This window comes from Trichinella spiralis (genome assembly GCF_000181795.1).
Source record: "Trichinella spiralis strain ISS 195 chromosome Unknown Scfld5, whole genome shotgun sequence".
NCBI lineage: Eukaryota > Metazoa > Nematoda > Enoplea > Trichinellida > Trichinellidae > Trichinella > Trichinella spiralis.
Window position 1 is genome coordinate 3,557,341 of NW_003526944.1, and position 20,076 is coordinate 3,577,416.

The 20,076-nt window shown below is 32.1% G+C and overlaps 8 protein-coding genes across 8 annotated transcripts; 4 read left to right on the forward strand and 4 right to left on the reverse strand.

Annotated features, from left to right (window-relative positions):
• Nucleotides 1-330: 330 nt before the first annotated feature.
• Tsp_08263 (glyco protein hormone beta-5) lies at nt 331-1,687 on the forward strand. The gene is made up of 4 exons (XM_003375218.1): nt 331-367; nt 446-1,114; nt 1,241-1,341; nt 1,574-1,687. The coding sequence occupies exons 1-4, from the start codon at nt 331-333 to the stop codon at nt 1,685-1,687; spliced, it is 921 nt and encodes a 306-aa protein (XP_003375266.1).
• An 833-nt stretch (nt 1,688-2,520) lies between these two features.
• On the forward strand, nt 2,521-3,790 carry Tsp_08264 (hypothetical protein). The gene is made up of 2 exons (XM_003375219.1): nt 2,521-3,390; nt 3,749-3,790. Exons 1-2 carry the CDS (start codon nt 2,521-2,523, stop codon nt 3,788-3,790), a joined length of 912 nt encoding a protein of 303 aa, XP_003375267.1.
• A 780-nt stretch (nt 3,791-4,570) lies between these two features.
• On the reverse strand, nt 4,571-6,211 carry Tsp_08265 (WD repeat-containing protein 74). Its single transcript, XM_003375220.1, has 8 exons — nt 6,172-6,211; nt 5,854-6,094; nt 5,728-5,791; nt 5,357-5,455; nt 5,186-5,286; nt 5,069-5,127; nt 4,854-4,996; nt 4,571-4,780 (listed from the first exon to the last, which is right to left on the reverse strand). Exons 1-8 carry the CDS (start codon nt 6,209-6,211, stop codon nt 4,571-4,573), a joined length of 957 nt encoding a protein of 318 aa, XP_003375268.1.
• Nucleotides 6,212-7,898: 1,687 nt separating this feature from the next.
• Tsp_08266 (peptidyl-prolyl cis-trans isomerase 7) lies at nt 7,899-9,584 on the reverse strand. Its single transcript, XM_003375221.1, has 7 exons — nt 9,536-9,584; nt 9,407-9,480; nt 8,854-8,931; nt 8,681-8,752; nt 8,315-8,455; nt 8,095-8,261; nt 7,899-8,034 (listed from the first exon to the last, which is right to left on the reverse strand). The coding sequence occupies exons 1-7, from the start codon at nt 9,582-9,584 to the stop codon at nt 7,899-7,901; spliced, it is 717 nt and encodes a 238-aa protein (XP_003375269.1).
• A 221-nt stretch (nt 9,585-9,805) lies between these two features.
• Tsp_08267 (ubiquitin carboxyl- hydrolase BAP1) lies at nt 9,806-11,499 on the reverse strand. Its single transcript, XM_003375222.1, has 8 exons — nt 11,448-11,499; nt 11,304-11,388; nt 11,120-11,249; nt 10,928-11,047; nt 10,651-10,876; nt 10,370-10,566; nt 10,038-10,310; nt 9,806-9,976 (listed from the first exon to the last, which is right to left on the reverse strand). Exons 1-8 carry the CDS (start codon nt 11,497-11,499, stop codon nt 9,806-9,808), a joined length of 1,254 nt encoding a protein of 417 aa, XP_003375270.1.
• A 964-nt stretch (nt 11,500-12,463) lies between these two features.
• On the forward strand, nt 12,464-14,364 carry Tsp_08268 (cell differentiation protein RCD1-like protein). Its single transcript, XM_003375223.1, has 2 exons — nt 12,464-12,514; nt 13,442-14,364. The coding sequence occupies exon 2, from the start codon at nt 13,453-13,455 to the stop codon at nt 14,362-14,364; it is 912 nt and encodes a 303-aa protein (XP_003375271.1). The 5' UTR covers nt 12,464-12,514; nt 13,442-13,452.
• A 324-nt stretch (nt 14,365-14,688) lies between these two features.
• On the reverse strand, nt 14,689-16,486 carry Tsp_08269 (GDP-fucose transporter 1). The gene is made up of 6 exons (XM_003375224.1): nt 16,335-16,486; nt 16,218-16,278; nt 15,659-15,799; nt 15,488-15,604; nt 15,312-15,420; nt 14,689-15,173 (listed from the first exon to the last, which is right to left on the reverse strand). The coding sequence occupies exons 1-6, from the start codon at nt 16,484-16,486 to the stop codon at nt 14,689-14,691; spliced, it is 1,065 nt and encodes a 354-aa protein (XP_003375272.1).
• Nucleotides 16,487-17,832: 1,346 nt separating this feature from the next.
• On the forward strand, nt 17,833-18,396 carry Tsp_08270 (protein phosphatase inhibitor 2). The gene is made up of 4 exons (XM_003375225.1): nt 17,833-17,892; nt 17,946-18,067; nt 18,134-18,219; nt 18,278-18,396. The coding sequence occupies exons 1-4, from the start codon at nt 17,833-17,835 to the stop codon at nt 18,394-18,396; spliced, it is 387 nt and encodes a 128-aa protein (XP_003375273.1).
• Nucleotides 18,397-20,076: the final 1,680 nt, after the last annotated feature.

Sequence of the window (20,076 nt, forward strand, 5' to 3'; positions counted from 1 at the left end):
CAATCAATTTTTTAAAAATATTTCAGCACGATCAAATAAATAAAAATGATTTTTTTTCATATTTATACAATTATTAATTCAGTCGTCATTATTAATAAATTTGTCATAAATTTAACAATGAATTTAAACAAATGCACACGTTTAAAGTAACTTCCGTTTGAAAAATTTAAACTCAACCAAAACGCTTAGTTTAAAGTTCTGATGAAAAATATTTAAAACAACACCATTAAATGCATTCATGCCGTTCGCCTGAAACGGTACCTCTCTCTCGTCGATAAAAGTGAAAATCAAGACAACCGTGAATCGATTTTGCACAAACAAACAACAAGCATGTCGTCGTCTTTGACTTGTTGCCAACAATTGAGAAGTATGTGAAAAATTTGTTATTTTTTACCAATAATAATAATAATAATAATCATCATTAGCATAATTCGAATATTTGCAGCGATAACTTGTAATCAATTACGACTGACGCTCACGGTGCTGTTGTTGTTGATCAAATATGGCCAAGCTCTTTCTTGCCCGCACAGAATTTTCCAAAAAACCCCGGGCTGGGAATTACAACAAGGATGCGTTACAGTTGTAAAAATTAAATCGTACGACAAGTATAACAGTTTTCCAACAAACTACTTAGAAACATGCCAACAATACAACAACGGTTTGGAATATACGTTCAAAGATCTAGGCACGGTACTTCCAGAACAGACTGCAATAAAAGATCGAAGTCGTAGGATGAAAATATATCTGAATTACAACATAACACGTCAAAAATATTCCAACAATAATTCCATGGTCGACTATTCATTGGAAGGAACTATGGACGATGGAAATTTGCAAAGATTCTTTCGACAAAATAACAAATGGATAAGCGCTAAAAAAAAGCTTATCCCAAATGAATGGGTAAACAAAATTGGATATGATACAATCAAACCGCCACTCTGCGCTGTATATGTGAACAATCGTATTGATTTTATTGAATGCAAATTTGGTAAAACTTTCACGCATGTAGTTTGCATCATCCCAAAAATTGGAAAATGCAAACCTGAAGATGAAGAAATGAAGCCTAACGGCTGCACTGAATGTAAAGAAAATCTTCTACTTCCTTTTTGTTACGGTAAATTCATCATCATCTATTTATTCGATGTTTTCATTTTTGAAAAAGAATCAAAATTTTCACAACAACCACTTAGCTTTAAATTTTCATTTTAAATATTTAAAGTTTGAAAAACATTTATTTTAGAAAAAAGAGAAATTTATAGTAACGTCAATACTGTGAATTACGTGACACCAATAATAATTGTAAGCCTCATCGGATTTATTTTTATCTTCAAGTGTGCGAATGTAAGTGGCAGAGGTTTCTTTTTTCTATTCTCACAATAATTTTATTCATATTCGATAATCATGAATGACAATAATATGAAAAAAAATAACATCATCTAAAAGTTAAATTCTTTGCACATAAATTGAAAATACCGAAAAATAACACAAAATTTTACAGTGTGAGATGTACAATAATTTTTAATTGAACACTACTTAAGATTGATATAATTATAAATTCCACTTTTGTATTTAGGATTGTTACCTGAAGAAAAAGAAAAATGAGTTGGCTCAATTCATGGAAAGTGTCACTGCAACTACAATGACATCTGTTGTTTCATTTACGCCAGGAAACAAAAATGAAGAATAAGAATACCAAAGTAACAGAAATTAATTAAAAGTGAAGAAAGAAATGAAGAATATAAAATCACTAATCGCTACTTATGATAATAATAATAATAAATTCAGTTCGATATATCATACATATACATAATGAGAATAATATAAATAATTTTTCTACTGTACAAACGATGACTTCAGTGTTGTGCAATTAAATCTTGCTTGTTTTAATATACCATTGAAGAAAATATCAAAAATATACTCAATCTTCGTTCACTAATCATCCAGTAGTGATGGCAATTATTAAAAAATGAATTTTTCCATTTCAAAATTGTAATTAGCACAATAATAAATACATAAAAAACATTGAACAAGATCTGCCAATTCATTTACAAAAAGCACTAATTCTCCTATTGCACCTATAAATTGTTGAACAACAACGTTCGTCATTTTGTTACCACCACCATCAAAAGTCAGGCATTATATATATATATATATATATCGATAACTCGACAGATATTAGATTTACATTTTCTATATGCAAATGATGATCGAATGGTTGAAGAAGAAAATAGCACATAAGCAAAACGTTCATTTGCAGTGTTGAATTTCAATTTCAAATAAAATTTTCACAATATGAATATAATATCACTGTAAAAGAGAAGAAAATTAAATTCAGATCAAAAGTGAACTTTAAAAAAATTCCATTTACATACAATTTGTTTAAAACATGAACTTTAAACTATACCAAATGTTTAAACAACAATCGATTGAAAGTGGAAAATTAATCAATCGACGATATTTTATTCATCAAAATACATCAACAGTGAAAGGTAGAAGAGATTTGAACAAAAGTGAATCGGGATGGATTGGCGTTGGAGAAAAAAAACCAACGCAAAAATTTCCGTTCTTTCGGAAAAGACGTCAAATATGCTGGTATTGGTTTTCACCATCTTCTTGTTAGTATTGTTGGACAGTTGTTGTTGTGCATCCGAGAATGGTCACTGCCCGCATGAAATATTCCAAAAAACACCCGGCTGGAACTACTCCAACAATTGTGTAGCTATAGTGAGATTCACGTCAAAGTACAACGACATGGTAGACGGCTACGTCGAAACTTGCAAAAAATACAACCATGGAACTTGGTACAATATATCCGACCTGTACCAGACACTGAAGAAAAAGAAGCATCTGATGGACAAGTTGGCAAAAGATATGATGATTTATTTGAATTTCCAAATTGTGGACAAAGTGGTGAGCAACAATGCCACGATTATCAATTACACGGTCATTGACACTACATTTGGCCAAAAATTTGAAGTGTTCAAATTGATCAACGACACTTGGACGGCAGTGGGCGATTTGAATAATTCCATTCCCATATGGTGGGTGGAGAAACATCGAGAAAAGAAGGAAATAAAATATAAATTGTGCGCTATGTACCACAAAAATATACACTTTGTCGTCTGCGACATGAACCACCTCACGCATGTCGCTTGCATCGTACCGCGGATTGGTGAATGCAAAGTTGTAAATGCGGAAATGGACGTCAAAGGCTGTACTTACTGCAAACACAATTATTTACTGCCCTATTGCAAACGTATTATTTGTTCATCTCATATATTAATACATTTCTCATCCGTTTGGTCAATTAAATCATCAAATAATGAATTTTATATCATTTCAGAGGAAAAGATAACCACAGTCGAAGCTGCAGAAACAATCCAACTGATGGTGGGTATTGCAGCTGTTACCATTACCCTTCTCCTCATTCTAATTGTAATATACAGACGAATGGTAATATTCATCATTATAATAATAGAAATGTTAAATAATAATATATAATAACAACTTTGCCTAGAATAAGTTGAAATATTCATCTCATTATATTTCTTTTGAAATTTTCCAACTAATTTTTAGAAAGGCAAAATGAATGAGATTTCGAAGAACACTTCCCGTGCTGCAGCCCCAGCCCCAGCCCCACAGATAATAGTACCCGAATCGCCAACTCTATCATTCACCGAGTAATAAAAAACTTGCACTTATTGAAATTACAATGACTTATTGAAAAACATTTGAATATTATTTACAGCTCACAACATTCTATCAAATCTTTGATTCCATTTACATTTGACGATAAAACTGATGAGAGAACTGATGAGAAAACTGAAGGAAAATCCGATTACATGTCCACTTTGAAACAATTTGCATCTATTAAACTTGGTAAGTTGAAGAGAAAAAAACATACAAACAAAAACTTGAAAATGAAAACGTTTCTTTTCATTTCAGTTCAAAATAACAGTTGAAAATTCGAAGATCCCGCCGCTTTGATAAACATTTATTTGAAAAGTTCATCATGTTTCACTAACGATTTAATTTATGGAAAGCATTAATAATTAATGTGAATAACATTTTCATTACAAATGCGTTTTCTTGCAAATTTCAAAAACCAAATGACAAAAATTTACTAACTCATATCGGCCATGAAAAAAATCACACAACGCAACCGACTACAATTGTGAAGAAACTTTCAAATCGAGAAAAATACCCAAAAGCACTACTACTTTCATTTCACACAACGAACCGAATGCTCAAATGATCAGAAAAAAAACACTTGAAGATACTTTATAAAATCACACCACCAAAATGTATGCAGCAAACAGTAAATATGCAAAAATGTAAAGTTAGCTTACCTTTTTGACGTAACGACGCGCTGTTGATGGAAAAATGGATCTAATCACAGAAGCAAGTGAATTACCATTATTTGGACTGAAATTTAACAATTTCCCATAAAACAAAGCATCAAATATTACTGGGCCGTACAAGACAAATACGACTGAAATGTATTGGCCATTTATTGTCCAGTATCAGTAGTTTATCATTTTACATCCTTTCATTTCAGTGTTGTTTGATACTACTGTGACACGTGATCAGTTTGATTATTGAACGGTATCACATCCGAATCTCCACTTTGTGTGGACACTGATTCAGAATCATACGTATCGGATGAATCATCAACCACTTCGTCAGCAGCAGGCGAATTTTTATCGGCATGCAATGCGGAAGGAAAACAACCCCCATTTTTACTCAAAATCACATGGTTGATGCGAGATTTGCAATAGACCTAAAAATGAAAACGAATCGATCGACCACAATCGACGAGATTTCAATATTGGATGAACCAAAAAAAATAATACTTTGTAGAGCATTTTCTTCGTTTCCAGCTCATGCACGCGAACAAAACGATCTATCGACGACGATACAACGTACGGTAATGTTTCGTGGCATTGCAATGATGTCACACCTCCATTGAAGCCTTTGAAAATGTGCACCAGCTTTACTGTAAAATTAAAAAAGTAAACAATGAAAAAAAAACAATTAACACCACTTGTCCACACCAACAATAGCATACCTTTGGCTCGCAAATCGAACAGACCAACTCGACCACGAGTATCACCAGCGATGATTTTGCTGAATGGAAATTATTTTATTCATCTCTTGATCAAAATGCAAATAACTATTTTTTTACTCGTCTTCGTGATTGGTCATCGCTGTAAAACTGCTGTCTTCAAACCATTGAAAATCGACAACAGGCCTTCGTTGTCCACATCTTGTATCGTAGGAACGAATCTGGGACAAAAAGGAGAAGAAAAACTGATTTTTTTTCAAAATACAATTTAAAAAATTTCAACATTTCAACCTGCCCGTAAGCTGTGCATGTTGCCAAAACGTTCTCGGATACGAAGGCAATATCGCGAATCCAAACTGGTACACGAAGGTCGAGAAAATCATTGCGAACCTGAATAATTGAATCGAAATAATATTTTAATTTATGATTTATAAAAAAATTTATTTAAACTTGTACATTTTTTGCACTAAACAAAGGCATCTGTGGGTCGGAAAGTGACCAAAGTTTCAGATCATTCTCTTTACCACCAGTAGCGACAAAGTTGTGATCAAATTGATTCTGACGCATCCGACTTATCCCAGAACCGACGTTCACTTTCACCTACGACGAATATTCTGCAACTGTACAACAACAAAACAACAATATATTTTTCCATCAATTACTTCTTCTTCGCCTTCAGTGTTCAAAACGATCAAATCGCCTGATTCTCTGCAAAGGGCGATGACGCTGAAAATTTCCCAAAATCAAACCACAACCGACCGAAATAATTATAAAATTCCACCGCATACTTTTCGTCCAACGAACACAAACCTCGAACTCTACCGTGGCCGGATTTCAAATGGAAATATTCATTCCACGATTTGGCGCCAATTTTGTAAATTCGCAACCGCCCATCTCGGCAAGTGCAAAGCAACCGAGTTGCGGCACCGTCCTCGTCGGTCAACCAGTGCAAATAGTCGACCGGTTCGGCGGCGGACGGGTTGGAAATTTCCGACAAATTGACATACGAATTCGAGCCAAAATTCAAACCTGCAAATACAATAGACGGTCGACGGTAGTGAAACGACAGTAAAAACAAAATAAGCATACAAACGACGAAAAATTACCTTTGAGAAGTCCATTTTCAGAAGCTGCGTACGCATCCATGGAACTGAAATGCACAATTGAACCGATCGAAGCTGGACTGATTAGAAAGATGAAAATTTCTAATTGTTCAAATAAACAAAAATCAATCAGCAATCAATTCAACTTCTTTAACAAAACATAACCAAAAATAATACAATAACGGACCATTTAATGTGAAAAAATTAAAATATGAAATAAATATAACACAACAAAAATGCATAAATAAAAGTAGAATTGTTTGAATGTTGAACTGAAATTAATGATCAATAATAAACAATGCTACGCAAAACTGTACATACTATTTATCTAAAAATACTTTTGTAAAACAATTATTATAAAACATTAATCTAATAAATTTATAAAAACAATTCAATCAGTCTATTTATAAAACCTCAAAACTAGCTGATAATAGTTAATTTTATCAACAGTTACAGTAATGTTACAAAACAAAATTCAAATCAAATGATTCAGGTTGGCATGACATATCGGCATGGAACGCAATAACAAAATACTTAATTTTGTTCAACAAATACTTTAACAAAAATACATCAAGTCCTTTCACAATGTACAGCACAGTACATAATTACTGCCCTGTTGGAAAATATAAAAAGAAATTTATACTTTTATTTTCAACTTAAAATGCTAATTTATTCAAATTTCACTTTTACAGTACGCACAGCATTTAACAAATTTGTTTCTAACAAGAATATACAACCATATAGAATTCTATGATCAGTAAAAAAAATCGATAAAACATATTACCATTTCATGCTGAAAGTCACTTATCAACAAATACTCAGTAATTATGAGCATAAAATTGATCATTATCACACCTAACGTTAATGTAAATAGCAAGAAATAAAAACAAAGAAATAACAATTCTAATTTATATTTCTAAAAGAAATAAAAACTGTTAATTTGAAAAAAATTATTAAATTAAAAATTAAACTTACTTTTCCTATTTTGGTATGCAAAAAAGATGCAGCTTTTAGAAATCAGTAAAGATTGCTGTATTGAAAAATAATTAGGTGCAATTGGTTTATCATCGCAGTTCTCATTTGTTTATCAAAAATTAAAGATTCAAATTTTTTAATATAATAAAATTAAACGCATACTTTTCGACATTACTGTTTTTATTAATTAACAATGCCTTCTTCAAAATACAACTACAGTATGTCACAACTTAACAAAGTAATATTTTCAGTTGTTAATCAAACATTAATAGAAAAATTTACATAAAGTTAACTATACGATTTACACGTAACAAAGAAAACATTTTACATATAACATACATAACATTATTTTACGTTTTACATATAATAATTTCTTCCATAATCATGCATACACTTTAAAAATACGAAAACAAATAAACATAAAAATATATCTGGCAAAATTGCCTGTTCCTTTCCAGTTTTTCTGACTAGCACTTCTTCACAAGCAACGACAAAATATCACTTCTCCAAACCGCAAAAAGCCATATTGCCATTTGTTAAGAAGGAACATTTGGGGATATTATTTATTTACATTTTGCCCAGATGACAATATTATTAAAATACTTTTTAAATAATTACATTAGAATAGTAATTTCACATGAGAGGACACAAACAAAAGATATTTTTTCTCATTTTATTTCATTTCATCAAGTAGCACAATATGCAGTATTCATCTATTGCGCATGACAATTTTCAGCACTCATTCGCTCTACTATTTAGCTCAATTGTCCGCAGTCCATTACAGTAACTGCAGATCTTGTATTTCCACCCGAAGATCCTTCACTTTCCATTAACTTCACTACGTCCATACCTTCAACGACAGAACCAAAAACGACGTGCTTTCCATCCAACCTGAAGCGATTCATTTAATATTTTTCAGTAATGTAAAGATTTGGAAAGGAATACCATGACGCCTTGACGGTGGTAATGAAAAATTGAGAACCATTAGTGTTCGGTCCGGCATTCGCCATTGACAATGTTCCAGGACCGATGTGCTTCAACTTAAAGTTTTCGTCCTTAAACTTTTCGCCATAGATAGACTCGCCGCCTGTACCATTGCCATTTGTAAAATCTCCACCCTAGAACTGCCCAGGTTGAAAAATGAAAAATTTTAATGTCACTCCAAACACACCTGACACATAAAATTCGGTATAATGCGATGGAATTTCGAATGTTTATAGTGCAGGGGCTTGCCTTCTTTACCAATGCCTTTCTCTCCAGTGCACAGAGCGCGAAAGTTCTCGGCCGTAATAGGTACTACATCTGAAAACAACTAAAACAAAAAAAAAATAAAATGAAACATAATACAATGATGAATCACCATCATGAGTGATAAAAAAAGAAAAGATTTTTTAATGATAAATCTATTTTGGGAGACGAAATGAAGTATCAATAAAAATTTCTTTCGAACAGTTTAACTATCACTGAAAGAAGCATGTTTTCATTTCATTTAAAAATACATCCACAAAAGATCAAATAATTTTTTTACTTCAATCACCAGTCGCCCAACTGGTCGACCTCCAATGCCGATATCCATAAAAACACGCGGACGTCCTGTCATTGTACTAATCTAAATTATAAAAAAAAACTCAGTCAACACAGCCAAAAAAAATTCAATCATCAAAAGCTAACCAACGAAATCGAGCAAAGCCAAAAATCTGAGCAGTATACCGCAAGAGATTCACCACTCCAACTGACTCGATTGTTCCGCTGATAACGGTAAAGAAACGCAGCCAATCGAACTTTATACTGTAATGACCTAATTTTTCATACATTTATTGAGGAATTATAAAAAAATACAAAGTATAAAAATATATATAATAAAGAAGTAATTTAATAAAATAACTATTACATTTTAATTCTTTCCATAATTTTTAACTGATTTTCTTTAACAAAAAAATGATTTAAAAAAGCACGTTACAATGCAAATAAAATTCTGCGTAGCATGATTTAAAAATAATGTTTTGTGCAATTTTAAGCTCATTTATAAAAAATAAAAATTGAATTAAAATAAAATTAATTGTAAGTGGCCTGAATAAATTAGGGAAAAAATGTAATTTCGAAAAAAGCAGCATTAATTGAAATGTAAAAATTATTAATTAAATAATCTGATATTTTCATGCAATGAATGCTGCTTTACATATAAAGTATTAGCAAAAAATGTATTAGTTACATGTGAATCAAAAAAAATGCATTAAAAAGTACTCATCAGCTACAGTATGACGACAAGATGTGGCATGTTTGCAATGCTGTAATGTGACCGAGGGGCTTGATTCGTGATATGTAAATTAAAGTGTTCTGAAGTGTGAATTAATTATTCAAATTTACATAAATTATTTAGAGAATTTTTAACTATGTTTCTGTTGTGGATATTGATTTCGTTTTCTGCTGTTCATTTCCATTCATAATTTAAAATTGGGTGAAAATAAGTTTGGTTGACATTAAAAAAGTCTGCAAAATAGTCGGTTACATTTATTTCTGCTTTTCACGAAAAAAATGTCTTAAAATATCTGTGCAACAACAACAAGAACAACAAAAGAGAGATCGGAAAGGTAATTTTGGAACCAACTGCGAACTTTGCACGTTCCAAGATAGAAGAAATGTTGTTTAAGCATCTTCTTGCTTATTTTTTTTCTGCCATGGCAGTTAGAAATGTTCTTATGAACGGTTCATAATCGTGCACTCGACGAGCATCATCGACAAGAAATTGTTCTTTTCGTTCTTTCAATGCATTAATTTCCATTTTCACCTGTCCAATCTCCGATTCGACGTAGTTCAATAGGGCGATCAGTTTCTAAAATCACAGCTCTTCAAATAACAACGATACAGTTATTGTTTAAAAGAAAAATTATTACAGTAACGCAAATTTTGAATACAACCACTTGAGCTGATGATACCGTTAATTTCAAATTGATAAACTTTCTATTCCGATGAAAAAACCAATCGTTGACAACAGATTGAGACAGAAGCTGCTCAATGCTGCTAATTCCATTTGGCATTGAAAAACATGAGCATTTTGAATCGGTGCATTTTGTTGATTTAAATGATGATTCACAGAACAACAGCAGCCGACGGCGGCGTTCTTCCACGCCTAATTTTTTATCTGTCCTCAGTTTCGAACCGACAAACTGAATAAATAAATTTTTTAAATTTGCATAACACAAAAGCAATTTCAATTGCCGCGCACCTTTTCCAGAATCTGCGTCAATATTTGCACGTTAGCTTTCAAGATGCCCAGCTTTTCTTCTGCTTCCACAATTGGACAAGGGATCACTGCCATCAAGTTGTACCGAATTTCATTCGAATGTACATTCGAATTTGAAAATCGTTCCAAAACTATCTTCTGAAAGTAATCTGTCCATGGAGTGTTTGCTGATATCTCGCCTGAAACAAATACAAAAATTCTTATTTGTTATTTTCTTGAACATGCAACGAATTTTTCCCACTTTACATCAATAGTCAATTTACCAAGATCAATTGGAAAATCTTTCAAGCTGTCCAATTCGTACAAATGACCATCAAATTGAATATAACTGGAAAAATGAAATCTGTCCTGCTTAGATGAAGAATATACTACGGATCTACGCACTGGCCGGTTCGCTTGCTTCTTCAACTCTCTCACAGCGTCTGGTCTAGCGTGCTTGTTGTGACAACGTGCCAGTTCAGAGGTATTTGCGACTATTACACCACTACTCTTGAAAAAGCAACAATGATTAATTTAAAACTGACCAACAATTAGTATTACTTCTGGATCTAAGCCTTTCGTCAATTCCTTTATATTCTTCAACAGTGGACCAATAGTTATATCATTTAAGTTTAACAAAATATTCAACAAAGCATACGTGGCACAAGAATTTGATACTTTCTGAAATGAACCATTGAAATAGGAGAAAATTATTAGCAAAAGCAATGTCAAAAAATTTCAAATATACAGTACCTGCTTTGCAAAAAATAGTCGATGATTCAGTACATTATTTTCTGACTTTGCATTGAAGTCCCAAAGTTCGCGTCGCCCCCTACGATGTTCCCCCAACCATTTGAACAAAAATATAAACCCATAGGTTCGGCTGGAGAAAAAAAATCTAAATAATTTAAACAACAAATTTAAACTGAACAGATACCTGTTCAATGGCGATTGCAAGTCGTATATTTCTTCCACTGCCAGTCCGCTAACACCAAAATCTTCAATGAGCAGAGTAAATAAACCTCAAAACACAAATACTGTTGTTTAATCGACCAAAAATCAATATTATTTGAAATCAAACCTGGATCGCTTTCCAATTCTGCCCAAGATTCCTCTTCCAAATGTTTCTGCATTGTTCAATGTTTGACTTATTTCAGAAGATTCAGAAATTTGAAAGTAAAAAATATTGGTAATTTTTTAATTAATAGGTTAAAAAATAAATGGTGACATCACAGTTGACAAACGTGTGGACAGAATTATAATACTTAAAAAAGTACTTATTTCTGAAAAAAGTTTCAAAATAAAACAATAAACATTTTCAGTGGGAAAATTATACTTAAATAATTCATTTCAATAACAAGTTAAAAGTGAATTTGCGTAAAATGAAAATTAATAATCGGCTTCACCGCCGCAAGGCAAAAGATATAAACATCAGTATTTCGATATAGAATTGGAAAAATATTATTTACCTTACTCAAAGAATTCATATTCCAGTCCTGGCAACTGTTTCTCGAAGTTTTGCAATGACTAAACACAAATCAATTGAAAGCGCGTAATATATGTATATACAGTGTTCGGTGAACAATTTCACTTCCGCATATTTATGAAAAATAAAATGGAAAAATAATTGGATACACTGAGAAATCTGAATTAAGACCAACGATGAATTACTTTTTCATATACACAATAACAAATAATGAAAAATATGAATTCGCGGCTACAAACGAATTAAAACTACTTTCGCACATCTACTGAAACATGTTTGTCCAGTTTCTATGATCAAAGTAATAGTTGTTTGACTCAGAAAAAGCCATTCATAACCATTCTTTCTGTTTGTTTCGTACATTTCGTTATATTTCATACAAATGAAGTTCCTTCATATTAAATAGAGAAATTCTTGAATTTCATTTTAAGCACTAAATTAAATAAGTTTAATCACTTTTCAAAACAATCGTTGGAAATTTTTCTTGATGTAAATGTAAGTAAACTGTAAAATCACCTTTTCCACTCAAAAGTATGCCATGTACTTTACAAACGCAAGTTCCTCTTCATATACTGTAATGACGAAATCAAGTAAGGCACTACAATGCTTAACAGTAAAGTTCGCAGCAAAAAGCTACCGCTAATGAAAAGCAGATGTAAATGAAAGTAAATCTATATATATTAGTACATTTTTTCATTCTCTGCACAATTTTGTGAAAATCAGTTTTTCAGTTTCTATTTTTACAGTATTATGTATTTTTATTCCTAATATTTTATTCATTTAAAAATAAATATTGAAACATATCTGCCAATATAACATTCTCATATTTTAAGGTAATCGGATTTCTGTTAAAATTAAACCTGCTCATCATTTTAGTTCAACTATTAAAGAATTCAATTTTAAATTTAAAATTAATTACAGTCTTTTAACTCTTATAAATTTTATCAGATAAATGTAATCAATTTATAAATTTCATGTAATATGATAAATTTTTACTTGTCAAGACAGTATGACAAAGTCTATAAAATTGAATTGTTTATTATTTATTATGCAAGAATAATTTAATAATTTCATTAAAATAATTAAATAAATTAAAATTTTTAATTAATTGTTAAAGAACGCAAATCAAATACTTGTAAGTGACATGTTGAACTTGATTTTTTTTATTCTGTAAGTGTACGTTATTTTTCTACGGTTTGTGTGAGTTATTCTTTCAATTTTTTATAACATATTTTTCTGCTTTAATTTTCATTTTATGTTATAACATTAATAATAATAATTTAAAAATTTTGTGCCGTGCGTGTCTATTTGATGTTGGTTATCGTTATTCTATGAAAATTGTTGTTCCTTTGATATCTTAAAATTTCCAGTATTTTGGAGTAAGTTTATGTTATAGTTCGAAAGTAATGTTAAATTTAACCTTGTTAAACTATATTTCATTTAAAATGTAGAAAAGCAGTAGCATTTGTTTCGAAAGTTGAAGTGGTCTTTCTACAGATATTTTACATAAGCTAAATATTGATTAAATGCATCGGTCGCATATTGATATTTGTCTTTATATTTGTTTAAATGTTACTGTATTTTCATTTCAGAAAGTATTTTTATGTCGGCCGACTCCGAGTCAGCGAAAAATTCAACACCTCCTCCAACTCCTGTGGATGGAGAGCAAGAGGTGGATCAAATTGGTCAGTGGATTTGTGATTTGTGCTTTGCAGATACACGCGAAGTTTCACTGTTGGAATTGAGCAAGAAACGTGAAGTATATCCAGACTTGGCCGTGAGACTGTGGTATACACCAGGAGCGATTGCTGCCCTTTTGGCCGAAATTATCGGTATCTATTGGTCAATCAATCCTCCACGACTGACTGCTCACCAGTCGAACCGGGTCTGCAATGCACTTGCGTTGATGCAGTGCGTTGCTTCGCACCCAGAAACCCGTGGACCATTCTTGCAGGCGCACATTCCACTTTATCTTTACGCGTTTTTGCATACCACCAGCCAGACGCGACCTTTCGAATATCTGCGCTTGACCAGTCTTGGCGTCATTGGAGCACTGGTGAAAACTGATGACCCGGAAGTGATTCAGTTCTTACTCAACACCGAGATAATTCCCCTGTGCTTGCGCATCATGGAGACCGGTAGTGAACTATCTAGAACAGTGGCGACATTTATCTTGCAGAAAATACTGTTGGACGACCACGGCTTGGCTTATGTTTGTCAAACATACGATCGCTTTTCCCACGTTGCAATGATTCTTGGCAAGATGGTGATGAGTTTGAAAGGAGAACCTTCGGTTAGACTGCTGAAGCACGTCATCCGTTGCTATTGTCGTCTGTCGGAAAATGTCAGGGCTAGGGAAGCTCTGGCGTCTATACTTCCGGACGAATTGCGCAACCAGACTTTTGCTGCCAGCATAAAGGACGACAAATCTACTCAGCACTGGCTGAATCAGCTGTTGCGAAACTTGGAATCTGTTGGACGTGCTCCGCTAGTGGCTGTTACTCGTGAACGATGATAAAGCAGCAGTGAACGAACGGCGGTTTCAAACATTCTATTTATTCATTTATTGTAAAGTTTCATATTCATTTTTCTTAAAAAAATATCGTTTTCATTCTTTTATCCACGTTTCAAAGTTTTTTATGTTATGAAGATTGCTGTTTTTTCTTGAAATATTCCAGCTGCGCAGTATTTTTTGAACGATATTTGATGTTATACTTGGGTGTGGTACTGTATTCACTTGATCATCAAGTGCATTGATTTCTGTATGCAGCTTTACTGATAGAAAATATTATTTTAAATTTTGAAAAACAAAACTGTCCTAGCACTTGGCATGCAATGCTTAAGATTGCACTTTTTGGTTGTGCATTTCTTGGTGGCGCACGTATGAATAGGCCATTGAACTGACAAGTACAACAACATTACTGGTCCACCACAAGAGATCTTTCCATTCTTGATAAACAATAACTGCCAATACAGTCTGAAAAGCTGATTTGGCAGTAGCGCTGACATTGTGCGTTAAAGGCGACGTCAGCTTCACTTGTAAAACGGAAATGTAACTGATGAGAAAGCCGAACAAGCCGCTTATGATCATGAAAAGCCAAAATTTGGTCGAGTATAAAAGTGGAAAATCCACAATGTGCTTCAATTCGCCAGCTAACAATATGCCGGGCAAAAAAAGTAACGATGAATTGAAACTGTTGTACAACGACAACTGCCAACTATTGTTATCAACTGCTGGCAGCATTTTTTTCGTATATATTGCATTCAGTGCAATGAAAACTGTAGACAGAACGCCAAAAAACACGCCGATGTAGGATAAAGTTCCTAAAATGCATATAATTTAAAAAAGACATGATAAAACACACATTCGCTTGATTATTAATTATTATGAATAATAATTAATATTGATGAACAAAATTATACTGCCAGTTGTTCAACAAAATATGAAAGAAATAGAAATACCGTGAACACTTTCTTGATTGACCCCCAATAGAAAACCAGACACGATCATTGCGCAGCAGAACAGAACTTTGCATGAGGAAACTGAATTCAAAATCAAATAAGAAAATATCTATAAAACGAAACATATTAACGCATAAAATATATAATCCACTAACCAATGAACAAAACAAACATACAACATTGAAAATAATGGTCGTTGACCTTCCGATGTAATAGAATGCAACCGAAACATACTGTAAACACAAATTGTTTGTCGATACCATGCCAACAAAGATCAACGATAATGGTAAAATCTAAAGTTCGCTTTCTTCAAACATGAAATACAACACAAGCAATATTCAATTCACCTGCTTAGCTTTGTTTATGTCGAATGTAAATTTTTCAAACGCAACCGGCGAAAATATTCGTCCCCCGTAAGTGCATAGCAAGAAGCACAACATGAACGACACAACACATTGAAACCACGTTATAAACAATGGTGCATTCAGCTAGGATTAAAACAACAAAACAAAACAGTATTGGGAAAATTTATTCATATCTTATTCAAAAAACTAAATTATAAATATAATATTAATAAGGTTTGATTTAAAAAAATGAACATTTCAAATTTTTTAAGTAAAAAACCATGACATTTTATAAATCACAATACAATAACTAATATATAAATTATTGCAAATTGATCCACTTTACCGCTATGGCATATCAACGAAGAAAAGTGCAACGTCCTTTTGCTATTTACACATTCGCTAGATTTTAAATATCATTCACATTACTGATAAGGAAAAAAGGAAGATTAATATCAAACTGAAAATGCATTAGTAGCCAAGATTAGTAACCATAAATTTTAAAAGTCAAAATTAAAATTCATTTACAAATACGCTACAAATGTTCATTACATGACATTACCTGTAGACTGGGACTGCTCAGCAAATATTTATTCAGAAATACCAGAGTAATAGATGTGCACCTGTGAAATAATTTGTTTCATTAAATTGCGGAATTATTATTGAAAATCTCACTTACCAGTATGCACAAACAACTAATACAATTTTTGATGAAACTGAAAGGTCACAACCGCGCTTGTGAATTTTTGGGTTGCCCATTTCAATTCCTAAAAAATTAATTTCAAAAAAATAATATGCGAAATGATTCAGAATGATACTAGAAAGTAACATACCAAATACAGCTTATATTAACAAATGAAAAAAATAGTTAAATTAATAATTTACAAATTACAATATAATAATTTTTATATACAATTTTGAGAACTAACGATAACATAGAACTTTTTTATTTGACAATCACTTAAATTTTCAATACAAATAATCTTATAGGTGTTCAATAAAGAAATTAAATTACTATTTTTAAGAATGCTCTCTTAGAATGCATTGTTATAAATTTCATTTTTATGGAACAACAGATATTTGAAAAATTTTAATATTCATTCTTACCAGTTTCCATCCTGAAAGTTTCGTTTATTTAACTACAGTCTACAATTTTCAGGATACAAAATTTACATTGCAATTTGTTTGATAAACAAAAACTGCTTACCTCGAATTTTTCAAAAAAGATAAATGATGAACAGCTTTTTCTCAGACAGTATTTAAATATTCGGATGAGTCATACGTTTTGTTTCATTGTTTAAACAAAGTTTTTTATTGGTTCAAAAAAATGCATGCATAAACATTCGAATGGCAAGTTTGAAAAATACAAGTTCAGTGATATTTGGAATATAAGGTTACGTATTGGAAGATTTTCAAATTATGCATTGAGAAATAACTGAATATGTTACTTTTCTGAAAAGCTGTGAAATTTAGATAAAAACGTAAAACATGTGAAACAAAATTAAATATTGAAATGTAACACGTCAAAATTTTGATTAATTACTGACATGGCTTTAGACGGAGATAATATTTGCAATTATAATTTCATAAAGTAAAGGTTGTTAATCCAGTAATTTTCAGAGATATTTTTAAAATTAAAACATATTAATAATGAACTTAATAACAAATATTATTAAATTTAGAACTTTCAAAACAGTTTTTTAATATTTTGTAGAATTATAAATACCGTAATATATTAAAAGCACGTTGTGTGTCTTACTGTAAAAGCAGCAGCTATGCTCTCAGTCATATCAAATAGCTGGCGCTTGTCCGCTAAGTTGGAAATTATGCTTCATTATTTAACACAGCATGATGCATTCGAAAGTTTGGCGTAAATGATAATAACTAATATTAACTGTGTTTGATTATAGTATGGCCGATTTTACTCCGCCAAATGAAGAAATGAATGCGCACTCCAGCGGTTTGGGACGTCGTGGTTCAGCGGACGGTGCGGCTGAATTTCGTTCGAAATTTGACGACGATCCAACGGAAAAACTTAAAATGAAGCCAAAGAAAAGCATTTTGAAATCTTCCTCCGGACGTCAGAAGTAATTTTTCTTTTTACACTGCCATGCTGTTCAGATGGAAAGATAGTGTTGTTTAGTTCCGTTGAAACTCGAGGTGCGCATTTTGATGAAATGAACATTTTGGCGACTCTGCATCCTCCGGATAAAGATTATGGATTTATGAAAATTGACGTATGCGATTTGTATCACTCATGAGGGTAGTTGAATTGGCATAGTTGATTTAGGAACCTAAAACGCCTTACCACTACATGAGTGAAAGTGAAGGTGAAGATATGCCAACTGAATCGATTCGCAGAGTGTCGTTGTGTGACCATCCGACTTGGGATCTTCATGATTTGGAAAACAGGTTGAAAATTTTTGAAATCGAAAAACAGACCATTATCGATTACATTATTACAGTACATTTTCTAAGGTTGACTTCCAAGACCCATTACAGCTCTGCCGAAGGTGGTTTGGGAGTGGATTACGATTCGGATAATGAAACTGAAGAGCAGAAAGGTTTGTTCTCAATTTTCTCAGCTTTTCTGTTCACTTGTAAGTGTAAGTGATCTTTCAGCTCGTCGTTTGGCTTTTGAGAAGAAGCGTAAGCAGCATTACAACGAATTTCGCGCGATGAAGCTTGCCCGCCAACTGATGAACGAAGACGAAGACGAAAATGAATTGGAAACTGATTAGACAAATAATTATCTTATCTCGTTAATTAATTCCGGGTTTTCTTTTCGTATCTTTTCAACAGTAGGAAAATTTTCGATGACGATGTAGAGCGCAGGTATTGTCCATTGCTGCACCTACTTAATTTTGAAAGGTGTGTTTTGAAATAAAATGTTGAAAATGCGATGCTTTAAATTTTTTTTTTAAAAATGCACATATTTATTTTCTCCATTGTAAAACAACGCATTTGGGAAATGGTGAAAATTTTAAACAAATTTTCGGATGAATTAAGTTGTAATAAGTGTGCTGACAAAATGAGTCGTTCATTTTCACTCTGGCGCTTCATTCGGATGACTTATGATCGATTGGCAGGCTATTTGGAAATGTATAACTTTCATCAGTCAATTGGCTCTCGCTGACACAAAAGCATATTTATCGTTTCAAATATGCTCCACTTAGCAAATTACAAATAAATTTCCAATTTCTCTCTGCCTAATGGCATTCTTGTAAAAGACTTTCAATTAATTTCTTTTCCATATCAGCATTGATTAATTTTATTTTATTGTTTTTAAATCTAATTCAAAAGAGCTTAATCGTTGCTAAGTGATGATAATCCAATTGGAAAAAGACAAACAATGATCACGAAATATTTACTACGTAATAAAGAAATGACATTTGGTATTGAAAATGCTGCAAATCACAGACGCAGTACTGTATTTAATAATCGTTGAACAAAGTATTACTTTTTTTGTATAAATAATTCACGCTGGGTTTATTATAATATGTTATGTAAAATTTGTAAATTCAATCCAGTTCAAAATTACAGTGTGCCACCTGGAGTGCATTGTTTATTAGATTTAATAAAAGCATAATTTCAATTATACACTTCTGCTACGCTCATTTTTTTTAATAATAAAACGAATATTATAACGTATGATTAAATTCTAACATTTGGTTTATCGCTTTTCAATAAGATAAAATCCCGATAAATAGGTTGCCGATTTGACTCCGCCCCTTCGCCAATCGCCGTTGTTTTTCATTGGCTGTTGACAATTTTTTCCAGTTTTCAATCTTCTTTCAGCTCACGAAGTTAAAATTCTTTTCCCATTTCATTAATAGAAATTATTTTCAATTTTCATAAAAATTTCTATAATTGTTCTTCACAATATAAAATCAATGCATGAATAAATTTTGTCACGTTTTTCATATAAGTTTATATATGAATGTTTTATTACCATTATTGACGACAAACAGCCAGTATTCTGTATATGGGTATTTTTACCGTCGTTCAGCACATAGAGAAATTGTTTACCATGATTGGAATAATTGACCATTTGAAAAACAGAATAAAATTTACGCAGAGAAAAGAATTCTTTCCAACTGAATTCGATTTCAATTGGTGGAAATGGAAAAATTTACATAACAACGGTTGCGAAGATAACAATACTGCAGAAATGACTGACAAATATCTTCGTGTTGAAATGTTTCAAATTTTCAACTTTAAGCAAATCATAATCGCGTGAACAATGAAAGCAGTGCAATACAGCATGCATATTGATCTTAATGACAAAGTTCAACTGAATCCATTTTTTCAATTCGAATTATACGTACCAAAAAAACGACAAAATGACTACTGTAAAATGTAAGGAAGAGAAAGTAAAACTAGTTTTAAAAGTGAGGTCAAAATTAAAATATTCATCAATT